Raw genomic sequence first — 25,933 nt, 5'->3', positions numbered from 1 at the left:
CGAGCAAAGCGCCCGCTGCGAGTCTTCAAAGCGACTTCGCGCTGGGCACAGCGACCGCATGAGCCCGGTGCACTCGAGGCCTCGGATAAACGGAATTTCTTTTCCCTCGCGCTTGGGGAAATCGCTGCGGCGTTCGGGCGGGGGTCAGTCGGGCGCTGCCCCACGACGGCTGCCGCCCTGGGAGGCCGTGCCAGCCTCGGCTGTGGCTGCCACGGGCTGGCTGGGACACCCCGGTGGGTCCCCCCCCAGCCCTGCCCCTGCCCCTGCAGAGGGAAGCAGGGCGCGTGGCGGGACGTGGGACCCTGGGTGTAAAGACCTGGGGACAGCTCGCAACGGGCAGCGTCACCGCGACGGGGCTGCCGGCCGGGTTAGGGCCGAGAAACTCGGGGCTGCCGGCTCCCTCGGCGGGGCACCGGGGGGGACGGGGCCGGAGCGGGGGGGAGACGGGGAGGGGCAGCCTGCGGGGCCCGGCCCGGCCCCGCCCAGCCGAGACGGGCCGGGCCCGGCCCGAGCCGAGCCGAGCCGAGCCGAGCCGAGCCGAGCCGAGCCGGGCCGGGCCGAGCCGTGCCGAGCCGAGCCGAGCCGAGCCGAGCCGAGCCGAGCCGAGGCGAGCCGAGCCGGGCCGGGCCGGGCCGAGCCGAGCCGAGCCGAGCCGAGCCGGGCCGAGCCGGGCCGAGCCGAGCCGAGCCGAGCCGGGCCGAGCCGAGCCGAGCCGAGCCGAGCCGGGCCGAGCCGAGCCGGGCCGAGCCGAGCCGAGCCGAGCCGAGCCGAGGCGAGCCGAGCCGGGCCGAGCCGAGCCGAGCCGAGCCGGGCCGAGCCGGGCCGAGCCGAGCCGAGCCGAGCCGGGCCGAGCCGAGCCGGGCCGAGCCGAGCCGGGCCGAGCCGAGCCGGGCCGAGCCGAGCCGAGCCGAGCCGAGCCGGGCCGAGCCGGGCCGAGCCGAGCCGAGCCGAGCCGAGCCGGGCCGAGCCGAGCCGAGCCGAGCCGGGCCGAGCCGGGCCGGCCCGAGCCGAGCCCGACCCCGCCGCGGGGGCCTCGGGGCGGGCCGCGGGCGCCTTCAGCCGGGGGCACGGTCACCGGCGGCGGCTCCGTGAGCCAGAGCCCCCCCCGGCCCCGGTCCCCCCAGTTTCCCCCCGTTTCCCCGCAGCAGCGCGGGCACCCGGCGGTGCCTCAGCCCGCTGCGCTCACGCCCGCGGAGAGGCCGGGGGGGGGGGGGGGGGTCGGTCTGTCTGTCTGTCTGTCTGTCTGTCTGTCAGGGCGCTGCCGTGACCCCGGCGCAGAGCGGAGCCCCTCGGGGGCCGGGTCCGAGCCGCCGCCCCGTCCCGGGTGGGCTGGGAGCCCCGCAGCGCGGGCTGCGAGACCCCCGGCGCTGCCCGCAGGGCCCCGCTCCGCGCTCGGGTCCGCGCCGCCCCTCCGCGCCCGCCCAGCCTCTGGGCAGCCGCCGTCTGCAGGCACCCGCGGTCTATAGGTACCTGGGGTCTACAGGCAGACACGAAGGTCTATAGGTACCCGCAGTCTATAGGCACACACGCTGTATAGGTACATAAGGTCTATAGGTACACAAGGTCTATAGGCACCCATGGTCTATAGGTACCCATGGTCTATAGGCACCCACAGTCTATAGGTGCCCATGTTCTATAGGCACCCGTGGTCTATAGGCACCCGTGGTCTATAGGTACACACACTCTGTAGGCACCCGTGAAGGTCTATAGGCACACACCCTCTATAGGTACACAAGGTGTACAGGCATCCACGAAGGTCTATAGGTGCACATGAAGGTCTATAGGCACCCACGCTCTATAGGCACACAGGCTCTATGGCTACCCGCGGTCTATAGGCACCCACGAAGGTCTATAGGCACCCATGCAGGTCGACAGGCACCCACGCTTTGTAGGTACCCACGGTCTATAGGCAGACACGCAGGTCTATAGGCACCCGCGCTCTGTGGGTACCCATGGTCTATAGGCAGACACGCAGGTCTATAGGCACCCACGCTCTATGGGTACCCACGGTCTATAGGCAGACACGCAGGTCTATAGGCACCCGCGCTCTATGGGTACCCATGGTCTATAGGCAGACACGCAGGTCTATAGGCACCCGCGGTCCATAGGCACCCCCGCAAGTCTATAGGCACCCCCGCGGCATTTCTCCCCAGCCTGCCTCCACCCGCGTTCGCGGCGCGGGGCCGCATCTCGGCTGCGTTTCCCACGCCCGAGCCCGGCGAGAGCGCGGTCTGCGAGCCGCGGGCGTGCACCCCCCCCCCCCCGATAATCACGATAATGCCGCAGATTGTGGCAGGATTTGAGCCCGCAGCCGGAGAGAAAGGGATTAGGGCGAGAGCGCTGGAAGTTAAATTGCGCTGCCGGTAGAAAAATGGGCGGATTTGTCTCCAGATGAGAGCTTGGTACCACCTTCCTTTCTAAAATAAAATCTCCCCGGCATGAAGTCACAGCCTATTCCACATCCGGTCTGCCCCGGGACGCGCCGCTCCCGCTCCGCCTCGGCGCAGCCAGCAGCGGCGGGGCCGGCGGGCGCGGGGACCCGGCTATGGCCGCGGCCGCCTGAGCGCCGGGGCCGCACCGCGCAGCGCCCGCGCAGCGCCCGCGCAGCGCCCGCACCGCGGACCCGCGCCCCAGGGGCTCCGGTAAGGGCGGCTCCCCCGTACCGGGGGGGGGGGGGGGGGAAGCGGGGGGGGTCTTCTGTCAGACCCGCAGCTACCGGTGGGCGTTTTCATTTACCGGGGTGATTTATTCTATTTATTCTATTTATTGTATTTATTCTATTTATTTTATGAATTCCTGGCTCGCTCCGGTTTGCGCCGGCCGCTCGGAAAACGGGGGGGTTGTCTGCCCTTTTTTTTTTTTTTTTGCCTTTTTTTTTGCTTTTTCTCTCCTTAGCCGAGGGATGGCGGCGGGGGTGGGGGGGAATGGGGGGGGGGGGGGCGGCTGACTCCGGGTGGGTGGGGGGGGGAACACAAAGTTGAAACGCCGGGAGGAAAACAACTCTCGGTTTGCGCCGCGGAGAAGGGCAGGTCGCTCCCCGGGGGCCGAGCAGGCGGCAAAATGCCCCCTTCCCCTCCCTCCCCCCCCGGGTTTGGGGTTTTTTGGGGGGGGATTTTTCTGCTTTCCAGCGGGAGCTGCCGACACCCGCCCGGGAGCGCGGCTCCGGCCCCGGTTTTGGGCGGGGGGAGCGGTGCGGGCTGGGGGGGGGGGGGGTCGCCTCGGAGCCTCTCCCAGCCGTGAGAAAGTTTCCTCCCGAGGGGCTGCAGAGCCCGGGGGGGTCTGCCCGAGGGGAAGGGGGTGCCGGGGGTCGCGGAGCTCCGCGCAGCCCGGCGCCGGCTGCTTCCCGCCCGCTGCCCCGGGGAGCCCCTCGGGGGCGGCGGGGAGGCTCCGGGGGCCCCGGCCCGCACCCCTCCCTAGGGGGGCTCCGCCGGGCTGAGGGGTCCCCGGGGGCGTGCGGGGGGCTGGGGTTAGAGGCGCGGCAGCGTTCCCACCTACAGCGCTGCCTGTTCTCCGGCGTTTAAAAACAAAAAACTCCATTTCTGCATTGGGGGGAGACCCAGGCTTCGCGTTTTCCTGCCCTCAGCTCCCGCATCCCGAAGCCCGGGCGGGTTTCGGCACGCGGCGTAGATCTGTGCGGGGACCCGCAGCATCTCCCGAGCGGCTGAAGCCGGGGCACCGAGCCCGCAAATACCGGCTCGCTGCGTGATTTACGGGTTGTTAGAAAGCGAAGGGACCTTCAGCGCTGGGTTACTTTGTACCTGGAGGTAAAGCGAGAGTGGCTCGGTGCGCTCTGGGGAGAGGACAGGAGGCGTTGGGAGCGGAGGAGCAGGCTGCGAGCGCGGAAAACCTGCCCTGGCAGCGAGCAGAGACTGGTGGGGAAGGAGGAGATGGCGTGCGGGCTGGCAGCACATGGTTTGGTTATGAATCGCGCCCCTTTAGCCCAACGAAAATATTAGTGTACGTGTGTAGCGGCGGAGCACAGAGTCAGGATCCGATCCTTCTGCGCCTTCCCCGGCGCTGCTCCTCCGGGGAAGAGGAGGACGGTGCTGTCTGGGGAAGCGGGTGGCCTCCAGCGCGTCCAAGCGCAGCGGTGGCTGCGAGCGAAGCGCCGCTCCCCTCGGTCACGCTGCCACGCGCCGACACCTCCCGGGAGGCCGGGAGGACCCGAGCTGGCGCGAGGCGGGCGGAAAGCCGCCGCACGCGGTTGTCTGGAGGTGTTACGGAGGCACCTCGTCACCTTTTCAACGCGGGGGGAAACCCAGTCAGAGCTGCCACAGAGTTCGTGGCCAGCGGCTTGAACTCGTAAATGGTTTTGTTGAAGTTGGGAGAGCAATGCAAACAAGAGCACAGCCTCACCGTAAGCTCCATCCCGCCCGCAGCTCTGCGTCCAGCAGCGACCAGGAGAACAGCCGAGGCCGCGCTCCGAATGGCGTGAGCTCTGGTATTGTGGGGTCACTGCCTGGCGTCAAATTATGCCGCAGAAGTTTCCCAAATCGGCCGTTTTCCCCCCACAGTACCTGTGTTAATGCAGGGGACGCTGACGATCCTTTTCCTTCCAGTTTCAGAGCCCACCATGAAGAGACTGCTGGTGCTTTGCGACTGCCTCTGGGCCTGGGGCCTCCTGCTGCACGCGCTGACGGAAAGAAGGTGGGGAGAGCTTTTTTAATGCACCAACGTATTTTAGGACCCTTTCATTTAATGTAGCTGCGTAAGACAAACACTGCATGGGCTGCGCCACTACCAAGTGTGTTGGAGGAAGTTAATCCCTGTGCAAATCCCAGGTAAACCCAGCGAAGGGAAGGCTGAGAGAAAACTACAATTTGTTTACATAACATCTATTTTTCAATATTGTGAAGTTGAAAAAGCAGAAGCTTTCTGAAACAAACTGTAACTACCTCTTAAACACCCGTGCGGTCCTTTCTACTCGTATAGAAGGACTGCTCAGCAATACGAGGTTCTTCAGAGGGGAAAAAAAAGTGTAATTACATTTTTTTAAGTCTCATTTGCGTGCTATTTAGTAACGTTATTGTCCCTGCAGGCAGAGGCAAAACTTTCGCTGCTTGGCTGGTCAGGATGGTGTCCTGGCTTAGCAGCCGGTTTTGCAGACCCGCAGTAGACCCTCCTGGGGAGGGCAGACTGCTCGCCTGCAGGAGGGTTGGTGAGCTCAAACCCTGTAACTGTGTTTGAAAGACCGGGCTGCACCGAATGTGTGTGGAATGCGTGTTGGAATTATAACCTAGGAGTAGCATCAGCATCAAGAGCAGCTCGTAATCGTAAACCACCTCACCTAACGACTGGTAGGTTAACTAAAAACTGTAAAGCAGTTCCGAGCATACTTGAAGCACTCCCTGCAATTCAAGCTTCAGGAAGGGTCTTTCAGAACACTCGCAGATGCGTTTCTGTATTTTAAAAATACTGGTGTCCTGTCAGTGCCGCTACCTGAAGCAGCAGAAATTTCATATTGCCAGTAGCGATCCCTAAAAGATGCGTTTGTGCCTGGATCTCCATCGTGTCTCCTCGTGCATTCGCAGCTCTGGCTAAGCTTGTCTTCTGGCTGCCTGGAAGGTTTTACACAGGGTGGAGGGGGCAAAGGTTCGTTTGCACAAGCATTTCCTCTAAAAAAAAACCCCCAAGGGCGGGTGATTCATGTTACAGTTGCTGTGTTGAATAAACGTGACATTTTAGAAGGAATACCTTCATTTTGATAATATATTAAGAAAGATGAGACTTGGAGTATTGATGAAGTACTTTATCTGGCCTAGCTAAAGAATTCAGTGAAAGCATGATTATTATATATGTGTGTGTACATATATATGTGTACACATATTTATTCCATCTGTAAGGTGTGCACGCGCATTCTTACAGCGGGAATTAAAACGCATTGGCCTGGTGTTTCGGAGTGATACGGTGTGTGGCTATGATAATGACCTGTAGATGGAGTTCGTGCACAGGTTTTTATTGCACTGTGGTTGAAGATGAAAACACCATCGCCTACGGTCACTTCTTCCTCCAAATGTACACACCTTGAGTGAAACGTGTCTGTCTCCATAGCCGTTTCGTCATGGTGACTTCGCTCGCCTGTTCTGCTGGGCTGCTGTTAATCCCTTCTGGTAAGAAGCGGCTGGTGAATTGGATAGAGCGCCCGCGACACGGAAAGACACAGCCTTTCCAGTTCATGCCTCTTGCCATGAAAAAACAGCATTAGCACCATTGTAAATGCGTCTGTCTGGAGTGAAAAACCACAGTCCCCCCGGAGTGGCGGTACACAGAGGCTGGCCTTCCTCCCGCGGTGACCCCACGTCGGCTGGAGCCAGCCCTGGCAGTGCCCTCACCTCCGAGGAGAAGGCGGGGGGCACAGGGGAGGGGGCTGGCAGACACCGAGCCCCGAGTGGAAGCGGTCCCGTGGGCTGCATCCTTCCCGGCCGCGCTGCCGCCAGCCCGTCCCTCCGACGCCTCTCCCACCAACGCACCCCTTTGTTTACCGCTGCAGTTTCTGAAGGGTTTCTGTGTCCTTCTGCCACCTTAATCCTGGTGACCTTCTGCTACCCTTGAGATGTGTCTGTACAGCAGCTTGTTTACTGATAACGAGCGTGGATATAAAATTTGACCCAGTGAAGAGTCCTGTGCTGCAATTCTGCGTAAGGTGTGTGAGAAATGATGCTTTGAAAGGTAGTGGTCGTTGGAGACAGCAGGAGAACTCGTTAGTTGGTAACGTATAGGAAGCAGAAAAGAAAAGCTGTGACTGAAGATGTAACTGTAGGTATGAAAAATAAACATAAATCAACCTATTTTTTTATTAAGTGAAATTATATGGTATGGCCAGAGGAAATTCATAGTCTTTTTTAAAACTGTTAGAGATTTTGTCCTCTTCATTAGAAACAGTGATTTATATGGATCCAAAAGCCCTGGAAATTGTCCCCTACAGAGTCACATCCTACTGAAACAAGAATTAGCAAAACTTCTGTGAGTTTCAGTTCTGAAACTCCTTTAAATTTGCGGCGTTACTTACTCAAACCTGCACTGCAAAATAAGCTGGAGGCATTTCCAGAGGACCTCTCTTCAGGGTACCTTTCCTCCTCCTCCTCCTCCTCCTCCTCCTCCTCCTCCTCCTCCTCCTTCTCCCTGTATTTGATACGAGCGGAACCGCGTGGGGATACCCAAAGGCCACTTGACGGATGCAGCTCACGGAAAATGCTTTGGCAGGCAGGAACCCGACCATTTCGGGCAAGAGCACGTTCCTAGCAAGGCTCCTTTGCTGGAGCGCTGGGCAGAGCGCCCAGACCCGCGCGGGGCCGTGGCCGCACGGAGAAGAGCCCGCCCGATGGAGGAGTCGCCTCCGGGGCGAGACCCGACGCCAGCAGAAGTTTTCGGGCTGGCACTGTTTATCCAGCTCCGTGGCAACGCGTGCGACGAAGCGATGCTCCCGCAAGTGGTGTTTTTGCTTTCAGTCGTGATGACTGCGTGTGTTTGTAATGGAAGTCTTCCCAGCAGCGGATGAAAAAACGATCCGGGGTTTGGCTTTGGGACAGCTGTGATCTGTGATGGAGGGAACCATCCGTGACAGGGGGCTTGGGAAAGGTTTCAGGTTGAAGGAAACGGTGGATTCTGGTGTCATCTACAGCAGACGGAAACCACTTAGCACGGGTATTTAGCTCTGAGTTGTATTGATGGAAGGAAGATTTTGGTAGCTGGGTTCAAAGAGCTTAATTTTATCCTCGTTTGAGCAAAACTTCAGGGCGTTTGGCAGCGTTAGATATAGGCGTGAGGCATCTGTAAGTGAAGCTTCATAGACAGAGACATTTCCACATCAACAGATGGTCTCATTACACATTTGTAAGGAAAAGTTGGAAGTAATCCTGCAAATCCAAATGCAAAAGGAAAATGGGAAAGGAATTAAAGCAAAATTGCATATTGACCTGTGAAAATGCACGCTCATTTGATTTACTTCTACAATCATAAAGAAGATATCTCTGTATTTTTTGTTTTGTTTTTGTTTTAGCATTTATTTTCAGTACTTCAGTGTCAATGTTCTGAATTATTGTATCTTTCTTTGTATGCAAACCGTTTATAACTGTTATGAATTAAACATGTTACCTTTGGCTGAGAAAGGAGCCTTTCACTAAGCAACACATATTAGAATATTACAACCATTGGTGAATAATCAGATGAATATTAAGGAACTGATGTTCTATTTGCTCACCATTTATAGAGAGGCACTGGTTTTCTATGCTCTTTCAGAAAACGTACAATTTAAGCAGAAAATGTTTAAGTGAAAGAACCCTATAAAGCACTAACAACCTTGTTTTATGGAGGAGCTTCTGTGACCATAAGCCAGTACAAGGAAGACTAAAGAGATTTTGGAGTTGCTGTTTTGTGAGGTGGTGGGTGGATTTCTAGTTTTCAGTGCTCACTGCTCTGTATTTCAGCTACGGCCAAACCTCGTCACAAGATGAACTCAAAGACAACACCACCGTGTTTACCCGAATATTGGATCGTCTGCTGGATGGGTACGATAACCGCTTGCGACCAGGACTGGGAGGTGTGTTGTATTGTCATTTTCATGGTTACGTGTTTGATAACAGTCAGTTAAAGCAAGGTTGTTTTTCCATGACCTACTTGTTTTAGTTGTGTTTATACATACACATAAAACAATGCTGATGTGTAATGCCCATTTTTTCAGAAATGCCATGCCTTCTCTGTCTTGCACGTACTCATTTTTCTCTCATTATACCCAAAAGAAGAAGAAAATGGTTCACAATTCAAGACGACCTCTGAATACATGTTTAAACTTTAAATGTGTGAAGAATAAAAGATAACAAAATACGACCTGTGACCTGACAAACGACAAGTTTATGAATCAAGCCTGAAGGGCACATCTATCTATGACTATCTTCATAAGAGGATTTGGTTTAAAACTGAAAGCATCGATCAACCTTAGTCATAAAAGTCTCAGAAGTTTAGAAGATTTCATTCTACTTAGGTACGTCAGGGTTTGTTTCTGTAACACTCTGTCTTCACAGCTTGGTAAAACCGTCCTCCTTTTTCCGCTCTTGGCGCTGAACCCACAAAAAAGTACGAAAACAGCAATTACATCTTTAGAAAAATGCTGTTACAAAGCCTGGTCTTTGTCAGCATCCCTGCGTTCACGCTTTGATTTGTTCTGCTGTGACACGACCCCAGAACTGGGTCTGAAATCTCGTTGTCCACAGACGTGGAAGTTCCAAACATGCAAGCACAAATCTGTGCTTTCCAGTGCACAGAAAGGTTGGGTTTACTTCTTTCAGCTGTCTTTTTTTTTTTTTAAATTTTGGACTCTTCAGGTAAAATAAAACAAAGCAACCCACTCGCCAAAGTATGGTTCAGCCAGTTTTTGTATGCTAGCTCTCAGAGGAACCGCGTTATGAGAGGAACAGGGTATTACATGAAGAATTCTTGTACCATCTGCGGAGGAAATGGAAGATAATTAAGAGTAAGCTTATCCTGTGGTTTGAGGCTACCATCTTGCAACAGTTCTTGAATTGTGAGCCAGCTTCTTCAACAGTTTGACTTCACTGACTTCAAGGAATGGCTAAAGATAAAATTCTGTTCATGAAGTATCAGTTAACACATTTGAAAATGGATCGGTCTGTTAATTTTTGTGTGGAATTTCAGAAAATACACAACAAAGTAAGAGTCACCATTTACTTTTATCTACCAGTAATTTTGCCTGCTTACTTCTAAATCCTTGGACTAGTGTAGAAATGAATGCTTCTTAATCTTTGATTACTGCAAGTGTAAATTCAGTCAGCTACTATATCACAGTACACAAACAGAGCAGCGAAGGCAATAAATAAATGAAACTCTGTAAGCTGGGTAGAGTCTGGTACATGTCCACAAGAAAAATCTGAGCGCAGGATGATTTCTTGTATGAGTTTTGTAGCTGTTATGATTTGTTGAACAGTTACAAGAAGAGCAAACCAAGGGAGGTGCAGGGAAAGGATTTTCTCCCATTCTCCGGATCGCACGTTAGGGAAGGAAGCACCGCAGTCCAGAGTCTCATGGACCTGCGTTCCGATGCTGCTCCCGAAGCCAGCCTTCCGGCGCGTGCCGGGAGAACAGCTCTGCGCGCCCTGGGAAGGCATCGTCCGGCCCAGCGAAAACTTACTCTTGACAGAAAGATTATTTAATGTAACTGCTGCTATAGGAGGAAATGAGTCTCTTCACCCACATTAATAGCCGTTTCCATCACTACAGTTGAAAGCGAAAAGGAGTGGTGCACAGGAATTGCAGGGTGGAGGGAAGGCAGGGCTGAAGCATCTTCTTATCCAAGGGTTAGAGATGTTTCAGTCACCTTTGCAGCCCTCCTTTCCTCAGCTGTGTTGCATGTTCCTGCCTGTAGCCAAGAACCTTGAATATTACAATTTCCCTGTTGCTCACTACGTTGTGGTTTCACAGTGTCAGTCCAGCAGAGAAAATGTCACGTACCTGTTAGATTTGTCGGCCTTGAATGCTAGAACTAAGAGTACCAGGACTTTTAAAAGATCTCACATCAAATGAAATTTGGACAGTAAATGAATGTTTAAAGTCAAAGGTGGTAAGAAGTAGCTTTAATCTTTTGACCATTGAATGATGCTTTATTCAAAAGATATAAATTATAGATTTCAAAAACTAGGGACAAACATCTAGGCCAAGGTTTTCAATGCTGGTACCAATCTATGATAAAGGGTTTGCTCAGGAATGCTGAGATTCACCTCTGCAAAACCTTCTTGCTGAGGTATCTAAATAGGAGCCAAGAGCCTCAAGATGACTCAATTTTGACACGTTTGATTTAGACGCTTTGTATAATGAGGAAACGTATTCTGAAATGTTCCTTACGTAAAAATATCCAATGAGAAATCTAAATCAGTAGATCAAATACAGGACAGGTTTTGGAGCTGGCAGTTCAACAGCCTTGCGTTATAGCATGACCTATTGCTAGAAATTTTGAAATGTGTATGGAAGAGCAGTGGTTTTGTGCTTCTGCCCAACAGCAGTGGTGGCTTCTTGTTAAATACTTCCATCAGAACACAATTTTTATCTACTCTAAAGAGAAGGTTAGGAAAGCTACCAATAGAACAGCATTTTTAGATGTACAGAATTCGGTCTAGAACTCATTCATTCCGCATGAGCTGTGATGTAGCTGTCAGGGAATTGAAGAGCCCAGAGACCCTCACCCTATGCGTTATGTTGATAAATTTGGTGCTGTTCAGCACAACGTAAATCTGCACACCGCTGAGTACACTGTAGCACTCTTCCAGTCATCCAGAATTGTCCGTCCTGTTCTTTCTGTGCCTGCGGAGAAACGGGAGATGAGGTAACACAGTGCGTGGTGCAGCTGCTTTCTGCTGCAGGAAGGGGCACGTTGCAGAAACCTCTCCGCTTATCCCTGTACCACCTCTGCTTCTGTAGGGCAGTTTTTCAAATACATACACCTACAGAAAAGATATTCTGTGCGTGACCAGAAACAGAATAAAGAACCAATTTCTCTCTTTCTCACCTATGGAAGAAAAAGGCAGATGATAGAGTTTCTTCAGTCAGTTTATTTGTTTCTCCTTCCTCGTGTTGATGTGCGTGCGCAAAGAATCCAGTGACGAAAAGGTATGATTACTGCAAAATTGTGAAGAATTGTGGAAGGGGTTTGATCTTGATCTTGCTCCACTCACTCGTAGGAATAATCTCCTCCTTTTTGAAATAAACACCGTGATATTTCTCTGTCCCAAGTTTGCAGACTTCCTATTAGTGTAGTGAACAGTTTCATTGCTTGGTGGGAATATCCCGGTCGGGCAGATGAGGCACCACGAAGCCAGGAACAGGCTCCAGGAGAGAACTCATTACAGAGATACATTGTTGGAGCTATACTATATGTTAATTGGAAAGCCAGGTTAAAAGGTGGAGCATTAAGATGATGAAAAATTTAGAGGTGCTGAATTTTGAATCACTCTTTCAGCATGCATGGAATCAGTGCTAGATTAATATTAAGTCCTCCCTTTTTTTAGATCTTCTTTTGAGGTATCACTTCAAAAGGAAAACTGAAAAAACACATATGGTCCATGAAGAGTATGGGAATGAAAATTATTATTCATCAGATAAGCCAGAAAGGCCATATCTGAAATTAAGTGAGCAGCTCTGAGCATTTCGCTGTTAAACAAAGAAGGAATTATTCCTCATTAACGAGAATATTAAAAAAATGGAGTAGGTGACCCGCGGGGAAAAATTACCGTGGTTGAATATGGTCAGTATTTAAAAAATGGCATTGTGGCTAAAGTTAATCCAATTTTTCTTTAAAAGAAACATGCAGCGCTATGTTATGCATTGGCACATTTGCACCTCTTATCAATAATTATTGATATAAATTATGTTATTTAGATGTTTGCCTCCTTCATATGTGGGCATAGTCACTTAGTCAGACATTGCTAGGAAATAACATCTGTTGTACCCATCCATCAACATGGACAAATAACTACATTTACAGTTATTTATGCCTGGAAAATAGGACTTGCAAAATGAATGTGGAAACGTTCTGAATCACACTAGAGGACACCTATTAACTCTATGAGAGGATAATAATTTACAAAAAGCAAGGAGGAGGAATTGCAGAGAGTAATATACTGAAGCTGAAAAAGAGGAAACAATGTTAGACATTAGGGGAAAAAAATAAACAGTGAAGTCGTTTAGGCAACAGCACAATTTTCTGTGGGAACTATCTGGATCCTAGAACTATAGGTGATCAAAAATAGGCGAACTAATAGAGATGCTGTTCTCTTTTCAAATACACAATCCAGAACAAAATAGAGGATCAGGTAGCGGTCGGAAGGAGTCAAGTATGGAGAATATTCACCTTCTCGGTGTTTGGTGACCGCTCACGGTAAACCATTGTATCTAGAGCAGGAGTTTAATAGACTTGAAAAGCGATGAAAAATAATGGAAAAAATGCGTTCCTGACATAAATGGATATGCCACTGCCTTTCGTTCTGGGGTGACTTCGTCTGGGGAAATCAGGTGCAGCCACATTTTTTTTAAGACCTTCGCCGTGCACACATCCGCGCTCTGAAACTAAAGGATATCACGGGGTCTGTCACCTTTTAACCAGGCATCACTGGAAGTGTGGTTTGTCCCTTTGAGAGGGATTTTGTAGTAGAAAGGTTGCTTAAGACAGAACTGAGAAGAACAAGAGTGGGCTTCATTAGGCAGACCGGGATCTTTTTAAATGAAATTTGCTTTTATAGTTGGGTCAGATCCCCATTAGATCACCCCAAGCAGATTATCAACATGACTTCAGTACTGAACAGAATCGCCCTTGGTTTTTGCAATCAGTAAAAGCTATTTGGTGATCTCTCCTGTGTGATGTTTATCAAAATGGAGTGTGACTGTCCTGAAGTGGAACGTCAGTCCATCTCAGGCAATTCATTACTTCCACAGAGCGCTTATATTTAAATTGATGGAAAATAAACCTGACAGTATTATGTTAATTAGGTTTTCAAATTCAGTTTTATCAGAACATTATCTTTAAATGTATGATAAACTTACTTCTTGGTGATTGAGGTCCAAATGGAAATTGCTGCATTTGAACTCATGTCGGAGCTAACTTAAAGTTTAGGGAAAATACAGTTTTGGCCTGTATGTGTAATAAAAAATTAGCTAAACCTAAATGTTTCTGCTGTGAATGGAATGAGAGTCCTGTCCTGGACCCCTGCACATGATTCTGCAAGTGAAGGACTAGATGTTGTCCTTAACTCTGTAAGAACTGAAAGGGCAAATGCTGGTCTTGTTTCCACTCTGTAGGCACCGCATTGATGTAAAGGCATCCGTAAAGAGCCGTGGAAGACCCTAGGGAAATGGATTTAACACAAGAGTGGGGAGGTAGGGAGGCTGTGAGCAGCTCTGAGCTGGTAGTTGGCGTGGGGAGAGCTGCCGTGACGCTGCGCAGCTCTCGCAAAGCCTTCGTGGCGGCACAGGCTGTAGCGGGGTCGGCACAGGACAGCTCGCGGTTCTCCCTCTCGGGCGCTGCTGTTACAAAAGCAGCAGCAGCACAAAATTCTTAGGAGTGTGTTTGTTGTGGTTCTTCAATCAAAATACTTCATAGGATGCAGCGAGGGTGATTACATAACTTTTTAAAGTAATAATAGTCTACGCTATGCAGGCATCTCAATTCCTTCCATTCAAAACCACAGGAAAAATCTTCTCTACACACACGGACACAAGACATGGAGGAGGAACAAGAGCATTACCAAACAGATGGAATTAATTAATATGCAATTCAAATAAGCCTTGCGCTCAAATACCAGGTCAGAAGGGGAAATAGTTAATGTATAGCTCCCTATGATAAATAGGCGTATTTCCTGCTGTTTAAATAAATCCGTATTTCATATTTTGTTCTCACTTTGTAATCCAATCACTGTTCTAGCAGTAATGAGCTCCCTGGGAGTTTAAATCAAAATATTTATTGTTATTAATGTTGCGAGTTTGTGTTAGGCTAGCATCGCTAGCAAAACGCAGTAGTTGTAACCGGTGAATTTACAGTAGTTCCCCTGCGTGGCTGCGCGTGGCTCAGCAGCCCGGAGGCCGTGGTCCAGAGCGTCGAGGAGTGCTACTCAGCGGCTGGTTTGCTGAGCAGGAACTGCTCGGACCCTGTGGCTGCCTTACAGTAAATCTACCAAGTCATTAATTATTTCCTTGGGTTTTTTTACTGGAATTGCTACATGTTGTACAGATACCGCTACGTTACCTACTCCTGGTTGGTGAGATAGGTGTTAGAGTCGAGAGGCGCGGTTAACACCTCTTTGCAGCTGGTGGGTTTATCCTCAGCAGGCCGGTCAGCTCCTGACCTGAGCTGGTTATGTTCAATGACTTAGACTTTTCTCTAGTTCTTAGGGATACTCTGAAGGTTTTCAGTGTAGCTCAGGATTCGAGGTTCCTGAAAAATGCGTTCTGAGCATCTGAAGCACAATTTAAGCCTTGCCATGGTAGTCATGCTGCAAACTGAACATGGTTAACCTTGATTCTAAATATATATCCCAACTGTATGAGTAAACACATGTCCTGTGCAGGAGTGACTCACAACTTCTGAAGCTCTCAACAAAGCACAGTTGAATCATCTAATTAGTAAAACAGTAAACAGAATTTTCAAAACTTCCATATGGCTTTGGAGGGGCTCATCTTTTTCTGTGTGTTCAGACACACTTTTCCATCGCTCTGGAAAATGAGGTACATATCAAAGAGAAAAGCCATCGTTTGGTGGTGCGTACAGCGGTTTTATCTGGATTTGAAGGAACCTGGGATTAGATGCTCCACAAAAGTGTAATCAGTATGAAGACAACACAATCTTTTGTAAATTCATACTCTGCATTTTGTTATGACTTATGACTGACATGCCACTTAAATTCCCTGCAATGTTATATAGAAAGGAAAGGCATCACTCTTTTTTCCACTCCCTTGGAAACCTCCCACCTTGCTGCCAAAGCTTTTGGTTTCCATTTTGTGCCCTCAAAGTGATGTCCTTAAGCCTCAGCCTCTGTCCTGTGACCACACATCTCCCCAAACTGGAAGTCAGGATACCACCACCCGACAGGCCACGGATTCACAGAGCACGGTTAGCTGTGTTGTATTCAACAGAGGCTCACCCAGCGCTGGAACTTGGAGTTTACACCACTGAGGGGGGAACGCATTGTGCCTGAAGAGCTCCTGGCATCGTCCATCTCCTCAGGACACCACTGGATGTGTCTCGGTGGAAAGGAGGTGGAGAGATGGGGAGTCAGGATGAAAGATCTTTAAAGAGTCACTTGAGATCCACTTTTCGGTATGCAAAAGGCCAATAGGTTTCGTGATGATATTAGTTACTCAGTTTTAAGGAAAGGTGATTCAGTAGCTGGAACACAAAGAATCCACTCAGCAATGTTTTACTGGACCTTTGAAAACTCCATCTTCCTTTTCTGCCAGCGGTCTCACACAAGACCACAGCCTCTGGAACTTTGTGAAGGTGATGGGCTGAAGGAGAAAATACCCTTTTTTTCCAAGCCAAGTAATTTCTGGACAACCATAGGCTTCTTCCAGTAATAGAAGGTTAAATTCTCACTGAACTTCTTTAAGTTCAGAGCCAATTAGATGTCAAGAAAACACTCAAATTGCTTCAAGTTGGTTGTAAAGCTTGTAAACAGTGATAAGGTCACACGTCAATGTCACTGGACAGCCAAGGAGGCAATTTCACCTACCCACTGCTGATGCCAGCAGTCACCGTAGCTTGTACACGCCTCTGTCACTGATATAAACAACAAAAAGAGTATTATTAGGCAGTTCAGCCACATCGTAGTATTTTACTTGCTGTGATTATGAGTAATACATTGGACATTTCATCCTTTGACTTTTTCAATGAGTCCTGGAGGTCACCTTTGCTACCACCTGCATTTGCATGAAGTCGCTAAGAGAACACAAGTGTCGCTCAGTGCGTTACTAGAATGACAGAAGGATCAGATCGAATATTTCATCTCAATTATTGCTGTCTCACAAAAGGAGATATTGTATATATACTAAACGTTTATATTAAACTGTGTACATTTATCTTTGTTTTGAAGTTGTAGGCTATTTTTGAATGAAAGTGAAAAACCTGTATGTGCATTTTAGAAGGCTGATTCTCATTAGAACTTTTGCATCAGATAGATACAGAAATGTACGTTGTTACTGGCTGCTTAACCTCGATTCCTTATTTCACTTCTCTTCTGTCAGAACTTTCTTGTCAGAGGGGAGAAATCATATTTAAACAGTCCAAAGTCTTTTGAAATCAGAGGGTTGTATTCAATTACTTTTTAAATATAATTATTTCACAATATTTAAATAACATTATACATATAGCTACTAGATATACAAATTTACATTTCTTAGTCTTACGAAAATTGTTGCCTGCTGCATGACTGTTGCTTATTATACACGTACTTTTCGGTTAGCCTCTTTTCTTTAGGATTACTGTCAGTATTCCAAATTTCTCCACGTATTTCTTTTTTGAAAGTGATTTGAGAAATGTGTCTCTCCTTCCACCTTGGAAGTTTCTACCAAAAGCCCCACGCTGGCGTGTGTGGCACTGTAACAGCTGTGCTCGGACCGACGTCTCCGTGAATTCTGAGAGCGGGGGGGGTTCGCTCCGCTCGAGACCTCTCGGACTCACGTCTCCGGGGGGTGGTACTCCCGGCAGCTCCACTGAAATCAGCAGAGTTGTGATGGTACCTGCTGCCCTGGGTGATATTTTGCGATGTGTGGCCTAGCACGGAGCGGTGTGCTGAGAAGGGGCTGACACAGGGGGCTGCGGAGAGGGAGGGGAGGAAGGGGGGAGGTAGGCTCGCGCGTCCCGCAGCGCGCCTTTGGACGGGAGATCGGCAGGAGCTTGGCGCTGTCCGGAGAAGAGCCCCGTTCCAGGCGGCTCAGACTCAGCCTTCGTCAGCACTAAAATCGCTAAATTCCTCTGAAGTGGCCGAGGGCGTTGTGCCCTGGAGCAGACGTAGATCCTTGAGACCACAGAGAAGTCTGGCCCCGTGGTATAGCACGTACAGAGAATCCGTGCCATGTACAAGTTATAGATTTCTGAATTATTATTTATACTGATCTATCACTGAGGCCTATAAAACAAGCTTGGTAGTTTAAGGGAAATCTACTGTTAGTGCCCATATCAATTTAAAAAGAAATCTAAACCATTGACAAACTAGAACATTTATGCACAAGTCAAAACTTGTAGTAGAGAAGTTTAGCTGATATTTATTTGGAAAAGTTTTAACTCCTCTGTGTTTATTGCAGCTAAGGGTAATGCAGCCATTTCTAACTCTTGCAAATAAAATATCTTCATGTTTTTATACACCGTAATGTATTCTCTCTCTCTCTTTCTTCTGCGTTCCTGCGTCTCAATACAAAACACATCATTTGTAAGCCCAGGGTTAATTATTCAGCTTGCCCAGGAATACTGAGTACCCAATGAGACTTCCGATTACTGTGTAAAATATTCAGCACTGTTTGTGTTGTCAGACAAGAAGATTTCTTAGCCAAAGAGTGAACAGATTTACTCACCAGTGCAGCTAGGGCTGCTGTACTGTGGCATCACAAGCCACGTCTCACGAAGTTCTGTGAAACACTGCAATAAAAAAAAACATGCTGCTGACAATATTGACTGTGAAATTACATCTAGAAGCAATAAATTATCGGGACCGTACTGTAGACCAATTTTAGAATGGCTAATCAAAGCCAGTAATTTTTCTGTTTACTGTGAGAGTTGGTGGTGGGGGGGTCTAATGAAGACTGTTGATAGACACTGACTGTCCTAATTTCCTGCTTCATCAGAGCGCGTAACCGAGGTGAAGACTGACATCTTCGTCACCAGTTTTGGGCCTGTTTCAGACCACGATATGGTAAGTCTCTAGGGCATTCATTTTCTCTTGTCTTTTTAATTTGGAAGATGGAAGGTCTATGCAATAACTTATTTACTCTTTTAAGGCTGGTTTTTTTTTTATACCCTTGATTCCAAAACACTGACAGCTTTTATGTGCAGCCATTCCTGCTGGCTGCGTTGAAGTGCCCTGAAATTAGCAGCCTCGGTGGCTTTAATAACGTGTTTTAACAGACCTTATATTTGCTACATAATATATTGTGAAATGCATTAGGGTTTGGATCCGTATGCTTCTGAGAATGATTGCCCAGGTCCTTGCTGGCACCTCACTGATCCAATTTGCTGAGAAAGATCATCATCTTCAAATGCAATTAACACTTCTGCCTATAGTGTGACATCTGTGCAGTGTAACCTGTGTTTTTGTATTAAAAGCTACTGATCAATGGGAAGTGACTTTCCTAGATCTTGGCTGCTGAAAGAGAAGAGAAGATTAACGAGAGAATTAGTGTCACTTCTTTATGGAATGAATATTAAAACCAAATTGCTAGATAACTGCAGGGGATGGAGAAGTTCAGAAAACTGAATGAAGATGTTGTGAGCCCTGGTCTTAAGAGATACTAAAAATTGTGTAAAAATACGGGTAAGGTACTTAACATTTTACATATAAATGAGGTCTTCCCAAGTAGGTTGCTGTTGACAGGGAAAGCCTGGTCTGCAGCTACTGGTACCCACTGGAACCTGTGTTAGGATGAACGCTGGAAACCTCCTCGCTAATTTAAGGGAAGAAAACAGTTCGGCCGTGTAGCTGGCTGCATTTAGCTAAAGACATTCACCAAAAGAAAGATGGGAAAAAAAAGAAAAAAAGAAAAAATGATCTCAGAAAAGGAAACAAGTTCCATTTCTTGCCACAAAACTGTCAGCTGTTTAGTTTGAACTAAAGCTGTAGGCACGCCTTAAACACCAGGTTATTGCCAGTTTCTGACTGCTCAAAACATGTGAAGGGATGGAAGAACAGAGAAAGTAACTTTTACAAGATAGTTTATTTTCCTGAATGAACTTTATGCAAAGACACCATTTTCCCGATTGCCTGGAAAATAGCATCTATAAAACTGCAGTCAAATTTATAATTGCAACTGATGCCGTGATATTTAGATGAGAAAGAGTCGCTTGGGCAGCACCGGCTTTTTGAGCAGCCTTTCTGCCGACGAGACCCGCAGTAGAAGGGAAATAGCTAGGCTGGTGACTTGCCTCCTCAGCACGTGTACACAATCCTGTCTAAGCACTGTGTACACTATGAAGAAGAATTTTCGAAAAAAAAAAAAAAAAAAATCACTTAATGACTTCCGATTTTTTGTTCCCTGGTAATCTTGTGAAACAGTGCCTACTTATTACTCTAAATTACACATTAAAAGAGGGCGAATTCCTTGGAGGAAAGATTGGTAGAAACCACTGACATCCACTGTCTGCGTTCTGGTGATTGTTCAGCAAAACACTTCATCTTGCTTTCCCGTTTCTGTCTCAAAGTAGGTAACCAATCACCGCTGGACAAACTGAAAACTTTCAGTAAGGTCGTGTGACTAAAATACACATTTTTTAAAATTTAATAGTCGTTGAATTAAAACTGTGGCAGCTGCAGTTTGGAAGTGATCTGAGGTTGCTCTGTTTTTGTAGAGACCTCTCTTCTTGAGGCAGGTCTCTTGCTAATTTCCTGAAAATCAACATAATTTAAATTATTGGCCTGGCCATAGGTGTTTGTGGGAGGTAAAAAAAAAAAGAGTGACAGGCACATGCAGGTGAACGCATGCTCTGTATTAATATTTATTAGAGTTGTTGGCAGCTGGATAAGCTGCTGTTTAGCCTGTGGAGTCAGACTTGCTAGAAAACTCCGATAGTGAAGGGTAATCTGATAAACAAATGGTCATGGATGCTTTCCTACCTGTATACAGAAGTTTAGAGTAACTGATAGCCCTGCTGAATTACTTGGGTCTATATAATGTTTGGATTTCAGCAGCTACTCATACTTTACAGTTTCAGGTGATGTAAGTATTAAGCAGCAGGTAGAGCTGATTTGACATTCCCAGGACAAACTGACATTTGTATGGGATGTGGTTTTTAAGGAAGCATAAAATACTGAAGTCAAAAATAAGCTACTTTCAGAATTAGGAATAGGTATATTTAAAAAAATATATATTGAATTAAGCTGTAATTGAGTATAGCTGAATTACTATGGTATCAGTGATCACTACCTACAAAAATAATCTCACAAATAATGGAAACCCCATACCACCTTGGCTCCTGATTTTCGCTTAGTTAAACAGGAGAAAGAATTAATTAGTGTCTTAATAAAGTGCGTGACCAAGAAACACGCAGGCAGGTGTTCATATGTTTTGAAACCTGAGGAACTACAGAGGAGTGCTTAGCGTAGAACTCCTACTCGCCTCCCCTGAAGCGCAGCGTGTGTGCAGCTGACTCGTGCCAGCTCTGGTGCTGAAGGCAGGTGTGAAATCAGAGACAGAAAGAGCACGCGAAGACCTTACCAGACTGTAAAGCCTCTATTAATTTCAGCGTGCGTCTAGTGCGAAGTCCTCTCTGCAGACTGCAGGTTGCTCGTGCAAACCACCCTTCGAGGGCCACCCCAGCCTTGCCCCAGCGAGCAGAGCTACGGGAAGCGCAGACCGGAGCGTGAGAGGGCGGCAGCCGTGCGGGCACGCTGCCGGAGCGACGGGCTGAGCGCGGGGCGGCCGGCTGCGAGCGATTCCAGCCGCCGCCGCGCGTTACGGAAGCGCAGCCGCGGGCCGACGCGGCGTACCTAGACCATCTGTTTGCAGGAGCCGGCGAGGCGATCGCAGAGAGTAGGCTGGTATAGCAGGGAGCACATGGTGTTCCTACCCACTCTCCGTGCACTCTTCTGAGAGCAGCAGAGACATAACCTGTTCTTCTCTAAAGAGTGCCTTGGCTTGCTCTGAAACTTGTGAATACAGTTAAACAGGAGAAAAGCGCTTTTTAAAATAAAAATAGCTTTTTCTTGGAAGAACTTTGCAGATTGTCAGCCATGCTGCTCTTCTAGATGGTGGATTGAGGGAATCAACAGATATCAGCTATACTCTCATGACCATTATTTTTGTGAATTTATATTATCTGGAAAAAGAAGCATTTTAAAATTAACTTTTTTCATAAAGACAGATTTTTTTTTTTTTATTCCTAGTAAACCTTAATTTCCGCTGCTTCTGTACTGTAAGCTCTTCAGGAATTTCTATCTTACTACCCTCCTATACAGCACCTTGGCTGATGTGGACCACAGTGTGGTCTACCCTGTGCAGAAACAGTCTCCGGGGAGAGATAGCAGAGGATTCAATTAGAGAGCATTAAAGTCAAACTGTTATAGATATTCAATACTACGCAACTTATTGCCAAAGTGCAGGTAGGAACCTTCCTTCTTTACCTGCACACTAAGGAACGTGAGAGTCCCCAGGACAGAGAGATTGTTCTGAATTTCCTCTCGCTCGTATGTTTGCACACAGACCACTGCTGTAGGACGGGGCATGGAGAAGTATCCTGCCGTTCCCTTGTTCTGTAGGAGAAAGCCCTAATCAGAGCGTCTGATGACTTAATCTTAAAGATCAGCTGTCTGCCAGGATTCGTTTGAGGAGAATACGCTAAAGTACACGTTAAAGTGGGTAGTGAAGGCTGAGGAGCTGAGAAAGCTCAGCCAGAATGAATTTGTCCTATGTGGTGCCACGGCCTGGGACAGCGCAAGACTCCGTCCGTGCCAGGCGTGACCTGTCCGGTGCTTTTTAATTGATTTTTGTCTTGTGCTGTCAGGTCTCTTGTCGCATCTTTCAGACTACTGGTTCTTTTCCAGCGTAAGAACCTCGTATGCGTATGAAGCGCAGACCCAGACTCCCCTCTCTCGACCCGCACCACCTCCCACTCCCCTGCTCCGCAGCGGGGGGAGAGCAGAAGGGAACGGCTGACGCGCACCGAAACGCCCTCACCGTCTTTTACCTTTCCCACGTGTGTAGGAGGGAATTGTCTTTGGAGCTACCAAAACATGGAGGAAATCCAATATTTTAATGCCATCTGCTGCATTTTAAAGCTCCTGCTCTCCCCTCTGCTGCACACCTGGGACGCGGTTTTGCAGACAGTTCAGCCTAAGGCCCCGACCCAGCGTCGCTCCGAAGCAGCGGGCGAGAAGGGCACGAGTGCTGTCGCTGGAGCTGAGCAAGTCCCGGCTTCAGCAGCTCCCTCCGCACGTGATTAAAAAAATGGAAACACAATTAAGTATGCACCAAAATGATTCACAGGTCTGGGATGTAAATTTGGAAAAAACCCAAAAATTTCCCAGGGAAAATATAATACTATCGTGCTTCCACAGCAGTTTTCCACATTTCACCCCACGTACGTCTATATTTTATGTGCAATACTTAACATATTTGTCCTAATTTCACCCTTTCCCTCTGAACTTTGTTCCTGTTGCTTTGTACCAAAGAATACTTCCATTCCATAGTGAGCGTTGGTTCTTCCGAGTCAGCCGCTGCGTCCCTTCCCGTTGGCCAACCCTCGCGCCGCTGAGCTGAACTCCTGCTCCAAAGCTCTCCTCCACGTCTGCGCTCTGTCGTCCAGTGGTCTGGCCCAGTGAGCCACTCCACGTCTTAAACCAGGCCACATAATTTTAGTGAACGGCGAGCTTTCCGCAGGCCGACTCCAGGTTTATGCTAACGAGACGCTGAGAGCAAAAGGCCCTGGCAGGACCCCGTCTCCGCGGGCGGGTTTGCCCTGCGCGACGTAACTCTGCCTGTGCTACGCGGACTGGCTGCGTATCCGCAGCTTCAGATTACGGTTTTATGGAAGGCAAAGGAAAAGTGAGAAAAGGGCGAATGATTTTGTTTCCACTATGTTATGTCTGAAATTGTCTAACTTTTGATATACCATTCTCCCTCACATTTATTCTGTTGAACACAGTCACGATATTGGAACTGTTTAATAACCAGCTTCAGGTTCATTGTAAGCAATATAGAGAATAAACGTTCTGATAATTACTAATTTCATTAATAGTCATCTTGCTTCTAGGGAACGGTAAGAATATATTTTTGATGTTCTCATATTGCAACATGCAGCATAAGTGCTTCCCTTTTTTCTGCATTGATGTAGGAATACACTATAGATGTATTTTTCCGCCAGAGCTGGAAAGACGAGAGACTAAAATTCAAAGGACCTATGACTGTTCTCCGGTTAAATAATTTAATGGCCAGCAAAATCTGGACACCTGATACCTTTTTCCACAATGGGAAGAAGTCAGTGGCTCATAACATGACGATGCCAAATAAACTATTACGAATTACAGAGGATGGGACGTTGCTATACACAATGAGGTGAGCCCTACGTTATTAAATCCGTCATTTAGTCTGACTATTTAACTTGTTCAAGCATCGAACAGGAAATGCATTGCTTTTTGAGCAGAATTTGATTGCTGCTTAGTAATTATTTTCACAATACGGCATGGAATGATGGACAAACCGACGCCTGTGCAGTGGTTATTTTCTCCCCCTCCTGCTGTGCTACCTTTACAGTCCCTGGCTGCGTCTTAATGCTTGATTTCTAAAGAGTAGCTCTAGTGTTAGGAATCCGTCAGTTTGCAGAGGACCTCAATTTGGAGTTGCTTTCAATGAGTCCATCAGCAAAGTATAACAAAGCCTGAAAGTTTAACATAATCTGGACTCCTCAGTCGTGTACAAGGGTCTTTAATCTTTGGATCCTGGAGGAAGCAGATTCTAAGAACGAGTGGACGCGCACAGAATTCATCGCCCATTCGTCATATTTCGCATGCTTGGGAATACAGAGCATGACAGTCTAAAAATAGGCATTTCTTATTCCATTCATAACAAGAAAAACAATTCACTAAAGCATTTGGAAAGTTAGGAGAAAAAATTATTTTTGTGCTGGCATCACTTTTACTGGAATTATGTTATTCTCTTCGTGGCTAACTGAACTTTAGCTACCCACTTGTCAGCAGAGGAATTAAATAAATCCTTTTGAAATAACGAGGATACACAGTCATGGAAACATTCTAGGTTAAAAGACTGCAAATTAAATAATGAAAAAAAATGGCATGTTGTCTCTACAGAGCAACACCCCCCGTTTATGTCTGCTATGGAATCAAACAAGGTATAGAGTGATTCTGTAGACTCAAAGCCAGGATGGATAGCTTAGCGCGTAGCTGAACGCTGAGTTTTCTTTTAACACTTTTAAAGATGTTTTTTAAAGCAGTACAAGCATTTGGAGAAAACGAAGTCTTCAGGCTGTTGGGAGCCTGTCAAATGTGTTCAATTCATTCTGCAACGTCTTTCAAGACTGCCTAGGCTAGGGCAGAGTCTGCTTGGCTGGTAGTTGTACAAGTCTGGGTCAGTTTTTTCTTGTCTTCCTAAATGCTTGGCTGTTAGGGATTTAATCCACAAGAACACTATCTTGGCAGCACATTGTTCACATATGTCGCTTCTTTTGACCATAACTATTTCCATTTGCTCACCTTTGCAAGTGCTTTAATGCAATCTTCTTCCTAGTGTTCAAGCATTATTGTTCGTTCCTCGCTGATGTGCAGTATCTGACTGTTGCTGGTTTATTTAATCTCTTTTATTGAGAAACCTGTTTGCACCCAAGCCGATAGCAACGCAATTATTTCAGCAAATGTCTGAGGATCCAGAGTGGGCCAATTTAATGATGGCAGCAAGGAAGCAATTTCAGTTTCCAATAGATTTTAATCCTCGTGCCAAGTTATAAGTCTGAGCATGTCTCTGCCGTGCAGTGGAACACGGCAGAGGGGCAGAGCTCGTCGCACTGCGGTGCCTGCACGTGCCTGCCGGCACCCCCAGCCAGCCAGGGCAGGCCCCGTTCGAGCTGTTAATTAACCACGTAACGGATATGATGCTATGCTTATTCTATGTGTCTTAATAGAAGTCTGTGTGCTATTTCTATGAAAGTAGAATAAATGTGTCCCTTTGCTCATTAATCCGTTATAGATTGACTGTGAGAGCAGAATGCCCGATGCATTTAGAAGACTTTCCTATGGATGCACATGCTTGCCCCTTGAAATTTGGAAGCTGTAAGTTTATTTTAAATTGAGGTTTCTCCCTTTTTAGGCTACTTAACAAAAGTACTTTGCAACTGAGAAAACCTCAAGGTTTTAATCTTGTGTATTTTTCACTTTCTTTGCAGGGTTGTATTTTTATTCTTATATATATTTATATTTAATATAACGAACTACTTTATGTGTCTTAAATATCCTCCAGTGTCATGCCTGGACATTCGCAAAAGAGAAAAACGACAGTCCTCAAAACGTCTAGAAAAGTATTCTGTCACATAGAAAATGTTAATCTCATAGTGGCTTTATTTTGTTAAGACCCAACTTCAGTGTTAGAGAAAAGTAATACAGACTATGGACAACTGAACTGGTTTAGGTGAAGGCAATTCCCCTACCACAGTCTTGACATGTTTAGAAGAAAATTTTGCCTAAGATTATAAAATGTTCATACTACAATCATGCAACATTTCTGGAAG

General features: G+C 47.7%; 1 protein-coding gene across 1 annotated transcript in view; it reads left to right on the top strand.

Moving 5' to 3' along the window:
- Positions 1–2,564: 2,564 nt before the first annotated feature.
- GABRA1 (gamma-aminobutyric acid type A receptor subunit alpha1) overlaps positions 2,565–25,933 on the top strand; it is a 41,508-nt gene continuing 18,139 nt past the window's right edge. Inside the window, exons 1-6 of the mRNA XM_075442229.1 lie at positions 2,565–2,642; positions 4,560–4,647; positions 8,427–8,539; positions 18,334–18,401; positions 23,531–23,751; positions 25,396–25,478. Coding sequence (XP_075298344.1) covers positions 4,574–4,647; positions 8,427–8,539; positions 18,334–18,401; positions 23,531–23,751; positions 25,396–25,478 — 559 coding nt within the window. The 5' untranslated portion in view covers positions 2,565–2,642; positions 4,560–4,573. The remainder of the gene's footprint in view (positions 2,643–4,559; positions 4,648–8,426; positions 8,540–18,333; positions 18,402–23,530; positions 23,752–25,395; positions 25,479–25,933) is intronic.

The sequence above is a fragment of the Opisthocomus hoazin genome, chromosome 23 (assembly GCF_030867145.1).
Source record: "Opisthocomus hoazin isolate bOpiHoa1 chromosome 23, bOpiHoa1.hap1, whole genome shotgun sequence".
Classification (NCBI taxonomy): Eukaryota; Metazoa; Chordata; class Aves; order Opisthocomiformes; family Opisthocomidae; genus Opisthocomus; species Opisthocomus hoazin.
The sequence above is the reverse complement of the archived record's forward strand: the minus strand, read 5'-3'. Positions and strand labels throughout refer to the sequence as shown.